The following is a 7,285-nucleotide window of genomic DNA, read 5'->3' on the forward strand; positions in this document are numbered from 1 at the left end:
AAAAAAAAGAAAGCATCAAGCATCATTTGGATCAGGCTTTGAGGGGAAGCAGAGGTGGAAGGAGGCTCAGAGGGCACAGACGGAGACGTCAGCAGGGAGGAGGTGGAACTGTGTCCTGCACACTTTAATTGGCTATCTGTGGAAAGTGAGCAGACGTGACAGGTGGCCTCATTGACGGCTGTTCACTGGTCTGCTCCGGTGGGCAGAGCTCTAGGTCAAGGGCTGGCACCCACTTTATTATTGAAGACGATAACCCACAAGCAGTCACACTTGAAGGATGAGCGATACGCTGGTAGGTGGTAAGCTCCTGCATCACTGAGAAGTGGATTTGACTCATTGGTTGGGTTTTTTTTCCCCCTCTTCATTTTGTTTTTTGTTTTTATTCTTTAAGAGTGTTTTTGCTTTGGTTCCTGGCTAAGGAACCATGTGAAGAAGCATATTCCATTGGCATCAGCGGTGGTGGCAGGTCTTGGCAGGCCAGGAAGCATTTGGAGTTCTGATGCTTGAAATCACTTACTAAGCATCAGGTGTGCCAGGGCTCTTTGTCACAAAAAACCCTTCCTTTTCAGACCCACGATTTGGGGGGTCTATTGGTGCCTCCAGACGCCATTTTATTTGAACAATCACCGCGCTACCAAAGAGATGCGTGCTATTACAGACAAATAAGAAAACTCAGAGTAGCCGAGAGAAGGCCAAGACGACAAAGCAAAACCACCGCCAAGCCCACGTGTGGCTCCCCCTGCTGGGCCCCTCCTCCTACCACCGCCACACTGGCGGGCACGTGAGTGCACGCTCACCGTCAAGACGGAGGACACTTCAGACATGGACGTGGTGGAGAATGAAGAGAAAAGCAGCCAGTGGCCTTGACGGATGTTGTCATAGGAACGTTCTTGAAAAAAGACCAATTAAATAAGTACATTTTTGTTGGCCTCATCTAGGGAGGAAAAAGGGGGGTGCCTGATCCTCATCCGGGATCAGAAACGACACCTAACGAGGCGGGTGGCGATGAGAACGCTAAGCAAACAGTCACAGGTGGAGGACAGGCGCCCAGGTGGTGCAGCGGTGAAAGTGCTCAGCTGTTAACCTGTTAACCGGTTCCCACCCATCAGCTGCCATGCCGGAGGAAAGACCTGGTGGTCTACGCCTGCAGAGATTACAGCCTGGGGAACGCAGTGGGACAGCCCTCGTCTGTTCTAGAGGGTCATGACGAGCAGAAATCCACTGGGTAGCACACACAACAAACATGGAAGAACGCTAACACAAGCTTCTGGAGACATGCCTGGATGCAGGCGGAGGAGGTACGTGCATGCGGGCGCATGTGGAAGAAGCGTTACACTGGTAATAACGAATCTGCCTTGTTTAACCTTGCCTTGACCGGGATAATGAATTAAGTACTGACCACGAGGTCGGCAGTTTGAAACCACCAGCTGTTCCATCGGGAAAAGGTGAGGCATTCAACTGCCGTAGATTGACCGTCTTGGAAACTCACAGGGGTAGTTCTACTCTGTCCTCTAAGGGTGCTGAGTCAGAATCTCTGGCAGGGGTCTCAATTCACCTCTAGGCCGAGGTCTCGGGTGTGGCCCTGTGGCCCTCGGGCAGGTGATGGGCCCTGGTCTGCAGGCCAAGGGACAGAAGCAGTCTAGCCACCCAGAGTGACTTGTTCACGTAGAATCTGATGAACGTCGAGATGCTATTGAAGCTCATGCTGTATGACACTGAAACCCTTATCCTTAACCTCCTACAGCAGGTTCAGATGCGTCAAGCGCAATGAAATGACAGACCAGACTCCTGCATCATTTGCAGCCTTTTTTTTTCCTTTTTTTATTCCAAACACGTATTTTTGTAAACCTGGCATTTCCCAAACAGTGCAAGTGAACTAGAAGTGGCTGCATAGACCTTAACACACGTGAAGTGGTGGGGAGGGGCCGTCCTCCCACCAGAACCCCTTCCGGGGACCGTACATGGACACAGCAGTACAATTCAGGAAGTGGAGAGAGCGTGGGTGGCCTGCCATGCAATGAAACACTCTGAAAGCTTTAAACTCACTGTCAGTCACACCGTGCACGTGAGGTTTTAAAAAAATCTTAAAAGTTGGAAATCTCCATCAGTGTGCTACAAAGTATTGCTCCGCGTGAGGACCATGCCCACTCCCCTCTCCTGTGCTGACTCAGAAGGCAGTCTCAGAAAGTTCATTTCGGCCCCACTGGCCTGTAGGGTCTTTGCTGAGCAAAGACTTTCCACTGTGCTCTGTTTCAGAAAACTATCGTCCTGTGAACAGGTTACTCTGTGTATCCGACAGCACATTGTCCGCAGCCCCGTGTACTTGGAGAATTTCTGAAAGGCACTGGCTGTCTGCCATCTCTCTGCTGAAGCGCCCCCTCTCCCCATAGCCGTCGTTTGTAGCACCTCTAACTCTCAGTGAACGTTTCACCTTTGTCCTCTTCAGGAACTTCAGCTGTTACTGCTCTTACCTGGCCATCCTGCTGCCGCCCAAAAGTAATGGCAGTCGAATCCACTGGAGAAACAAGAGGACTCGGGTGACACAGGTAGCTAAGGGCACACACATCACCTGGGGGGCAGCCGACTAGCCTTCCACATTGAAAATGGGCCCCAGATGCTCACCAGCCGGTTGGCAGTGACACCCCTGCCCCTGGCACAGGGGCCGTAAGGGACATCTGATTGGGTAAAGGAGCACTCCCTGTGGGGTTTTCTACAAAGCTCATCAAACTCCCGGTATTCCGGTTCCTGAAGAACTGCCCAAGGCAGCACCCAGTGACTTCAGTGGCAAGTGACGGGGAGGCGTGCCCGTAATCTGACTTCAGTGGCAAGTGACGGGGAGGCGTGCCCGTAATCTGACTTCAGTGGCAAGTGACGGGGAGGTGTGCCCGTAATCTGACTTCAGTGGCAAGTGACAGGGAGGCGTGCCCGTAATCGCACTGCTGCAAAGGGACCCAACCCGCTCCTCCTTGTTCCTAAATCGTCAGGGCTCCCTCTTCGGGAAGGGTCCCGGCCTCACTTTGCAAAGAGTCCACACTCTCTTAACAGCCGTGGAAACCAAGCACGAGGGGATCATGGGTTTATTTGGGGGGTGTTTTTTTTCCAAGGGCATTGTTTTACTCCACATCTACAAGCCTTTGCATGTTGAAAAAGCATCTCGAGTCTTCTGACCACCGGTTAAAGCCTTACGGAACGCACCGGCAAGAGCAGAGGCAGGCAGCAACAACGGCCCCCACGACATGAGCGGGTGGGATTCCCCAGCACACCCCCGGGGACAGGAGGGTGAATGTCGGGTTACTACCGCGTGGAATTTTACAGGAATATTCTAGAGGCAGCACAGACCGCATTGCGCCTGTGAGAAAGAACACCAACCTACGGGCACTACTAGCCTGCCTGCTTACTGAGTGCTTCTGAACTGGGGCACAGCTGGCGAGGCTGCCCGAGCAGAGAGCGCCAAAGATAAGCCTGACGTCCCTTTCCGCATCACCGTACCAAAGAGTCAGCACCAGGGCCCTGTAGCCCCGCATGCTACCCAGCATAATCAGACCATCCGAAGCACCCTCTTTCTCACCAGCAGGCTCCTGGGTGGCCACCATCTGTGCTAGGAGGTGCCAGGTACAGCCAGTTTTTTTCAAGGCTGCCTTGGTGGGCCGGCCAATCACCTTTCTATGCGGTCTCTGATGCACCTGCCCCCACCCCACAGGGGCCGGTTCGTGCCCATAGATGCAGTTAGTCAAGGCTGCTGGTGGGGCTTTCCTGGGCCTACGGATTCCCAACAATTTACGACAGGAAAACATGACAGGATTAACAGGAGACCAGCAAAGAAGAGCTGCAAAGGTGGGGGGTGGAGGGAGCAAAAGACACCCGCACCCTATACTCTGTACCGGGAGAGGGTGTTGCCTGATCTTGAAGATCCTGCTCAGTAAAGACCCTACAGAGCCCAGCTCAAAACTCTCAAACAAAGGTGTAACTCGAGCCCAGGGCAGCTCGGTGGCCACTGTGGTCTGTCTGTTATCCCAGGGGAAAAGGTGCCCGAGGGCAACTTCTAACCCCAGGACTGGGCCTGACATATAGCAGCTGCCCCTTAGAATTTGTTTAGCAAGTGACTGAACCCACACCAGAGCTCCCCTCTTATTGCTTTTGATAAAATGCATGTGATCTGAGAATGACTTTTCTTTTTTTGCCTCTGTATTGGGATTTTCAGTGCCACCCCTCTTGGTGAGAAGGAACACCCTAACTTCACTCTGAGGTCATGCCTCTGGCTTGTGCTGCCCAGTCCCATGGCCACCAGGCAGGGCAGTGGGACACATTCCTTAGCTACCTGCATCAAAGCCAACCGCATCACAACGAAGCACGGGGCTGCAGCCAGGTCTGCTTCTGCCAGGTGCCCTCAGTGCTGCACAAGGATCACCTGTCTCCTCTGAGGCCCAGTTCTGAGTCGATCCACCACGTTCACAGGCCGCCAGCCGGTTCCAATCCCCCAAACCAAACTCAGAGCCTTCAAGTAGATCCCTAGGGACCCTGGATGAGAGAGCAGAGCGGCCTCTGTGGGTTTCTGAGGCTTTCACTCTGTATAGAAGTAGCGAACCTGACAGAGCCCCTGATGGTTTTGAACCGATGACTTCTCAGTTAGCAACCCAATGAGTGACCACCATGGTGCCAGGGCTCCTCTTCCAGCAGAGTAGCTCCTAGTGAAGGATGCCCTAGGCTATGATGGTCCTTGATCTCGGGTCTCGAGAAATGGCCTCTCTGGGTACCTGGGGCTCCAGCAGGCTCTCATGAGCCTCTTTGGGGCTCGAAGACTGATATTTTCTCCCTCAGTAGATGGCTGTGCACCAGTGGTGGTCACTGCAGTTGTAGCTGCGGACAGTGACCGAGTGCTCGCCATGAGCCAGCGCAGGGCTAAGCATGTCACCTCCATCATTCCACTGCCCTTTTACAAAGTCACCCGGCACTCAAGACTGGGGAAGCCCAGCACAGGCGCTAGTTAGCAGGGCCACCCAGAGAGCTTGGCCATGAGAAGCCATCATTCAGCATAAATCTGAGCAGGGGTCGGGGAGGGCAGGAGTGGGGGGTGGGGTGTCAGTGCTCTGCCCAGGCCCATCGGCACCACTCTACTATACCATTGGTGTGCCTCCCCAGGTTGGGGGTGTCCCCGCAGCTCTTCTTTCAGGGACTGGGCTAACCAATGGAGCTGTGCTGCTGGCAGGCTCTGAGGGAGAGCCTTCTCCACAGCAGAAGCAAGCCCAGCTCCCCTTTCTTGGCTCGGCCCAACTCCGAGGCGACAATCTCCCCCCAGAGCGCCCTGTGAGATCAGGCTGCAGCTGCTTTCCTCCGCAGGGTTTCCCTGAGAATGCACCCTGCCTGGCTCCCCCCGGCACCCCCTCTCTTACTGGCAGCTCTGGGTTTGTTTCTTGGAAACACCACCTCGGACCCTTACAAGCAATTAAGGTTGTCTCCAGGAAGGAAGGAATGGTTGCCATGAGCGAGGTGAGCATGCCCGACAGGGGGCAGCGGAGAATGCTAGCCTGGAAATAAGGACCCTGGTGGTACCACTGAGTCACCATCAGACTGCTAACGGAAAGCCCAATGGTTCAAATCCACCAGCCACTCCACAGGAGAAAGGTGAGGTGATCCGCTCCTGTTAAGATTGACAGCCTCGGCAATCCTACATAAGGTCACTATGAGTCAGCATCGACGTGGTGACAGTGGGTTTGGGTGGGACAGTTAAGCACTAGGTTCTCACCCAGGCTGCTGACCGAAAGGCTGGAATCCACCAAGTGACCCCAGGGAGGAAAGCCTGGGCCCTTGGCTCCCGGTAAGATGACAGCCGAGGAAACCCTGTGTAGCAGCTCTGCTCTGTCTCACGGGGTGGCTACGCATTGAGATCCAGTTGACGAAGCCCCACACAACCATCACTTCAAGTCACCCTGAAAAGGCATTCTCTGCAGGGCTCTGCTTGGCCGATGCTGGACTCTCTAGCATCCAGGGAAGATTGCCATCCGGTGGTTTACCAGGTGGCCTGCTGGGGCTGCTCCGAGCTTCGGGTAGTGACTATGAGTGGCAGGCAGGTGGGTGGTGTTGGCTGCAGAAAGGAGTCCCAAAACAGATGTGTGAGGAACCAGGTTTTCCCACCCAAATGCCTGCTGGGCGTCTTCCCAGGCGGGGTACTGTGAAAACCCAATGCTGGCTCCCTAGTGCCCTGCGTCAACCGGCTTGAGTGCAGGCACACGACTCACGCCGTCTTAGGGGTCTTGCTACGTCCGCAGTTCATACAGATGCTGGCGGCTTGGTGGGCTCACGGCATGCAGTTCCTCCACCGTATCTCAAGTTCCAAAGTACAGTAAGGTCTGGGTTTTCTTCTTCTATCCTTTTAAACTTCGTGAAGCGTGGACAGGTACTTCCAAGAGTTCAGGTCAGCGATCAGTGCTTGAGTGAATTTATATAACTGTTTAATAGAAATCATAGAACATCGATACAAATATAAAGACGTCATCAGTATAAAAGGCTTATATTTATAAAAATACTTTAGGTACAGCTTTCCCCTGAGGGTTGACCTCGCACACTGCTTCCATAAATATTGCTCGGCGCCCCATCATGCGCTCGCTGTCCAGGGTGCGCGGTGCTGCTCGGACAGGAAGTGGTTGTGGCTCCAGTCTGGTGACCTGGCGACGGGCGGGCGGACGGCCTCGGGCTGGCGCCGGCGTGGGATTTCAGGAGCAAGAGGACAGCATCAGTGGGGCCTCCGAAAAATCTGGAGAAGATTCTCTCTTCCAAATATGGAAGATACAAAGACCAAGGCCGACGGGCGGGTGCTGAGTCATGCCACGGGGGCGGCGAGGTCACTGGTTTTTCTGGACCCAGTCCCAACTGTCCTCGTTCTCTTTCCGGCTCTTCTCCGCTTCGATGATCTCTTTGTACCTCCGGCGAAAGAAGCCCATCTGAAAGGCAGGAAGAGGAGACTCAGGTTTGAACTCCTGGGGCTGGGGCAGGGGCAGGGGCAGGGGCAGGGGCTAGCGCTGGGGCTGGGGGAGATCAGCCATTTAGGTAACAGGGAGGCTGGCACAGAGACTCAAACCCAAACCAACCAACCAACCAGTGACTGCTGAGTTGATTAGAAAACTTCCGGAAAGCAGATGGGAAAGGGCAGTATTCGATAGGGTGCCTTCTCAAACCTGCCTGGGCTTATTATAAGACATGGAGGGGGCGGAGTTCCTGAGAGTGAGTAGGGGGCGTGTGTGTGTGTGTGTGTGTGTGTGTGTGTGTGTGTGTGTGTGTGTGTTGTTTC

At 54.2% G+C, this 7,285-nt stretch overlaps 1 protein-coding gene across 1 annotated transcript in view; it reads right to left on the minus strand.

Annotated features, from left to right (window-relative positions):
• Positions 1-1,793: 1,793 nt before the first annotated feature.
• The window catches only part of ITGA9 (integrin subunit alpha 9), a 313,829-nt gene continuing 308,337 nt past the window's right edge, over positions 1,794-7,285 (minus strand). The window contains exon 21 of the mRNA XM_030887657.2: positions 1,794-6,938. Coding sequence (XP_030743517.2) covers positions 6,840-6,938 — 99 coding nt within the window. The 3' untranslated portion in view covers positions 1,794-6,839. The remainder of the gene's footprint in view (positions 6,939-7,285) is intronic.

Source organism: Echinops telfairi, unplaced genomic scaffold (assembly GCF_000313985.2).
Source record: "Echinops telfairi isolate 266 unplaced genomic scaffold, ASM31398v2 ScPeMD7_7420;HRSCAF=8458, whole genome shotgun sequence".
NCBI classification, from domain to species: domain Eukaryota; kingdom Metazoa; phylum Chordata; class Mammalia; order Afrosoricida; family Tenrecidae; genus Echinops; species Echinops telfairi.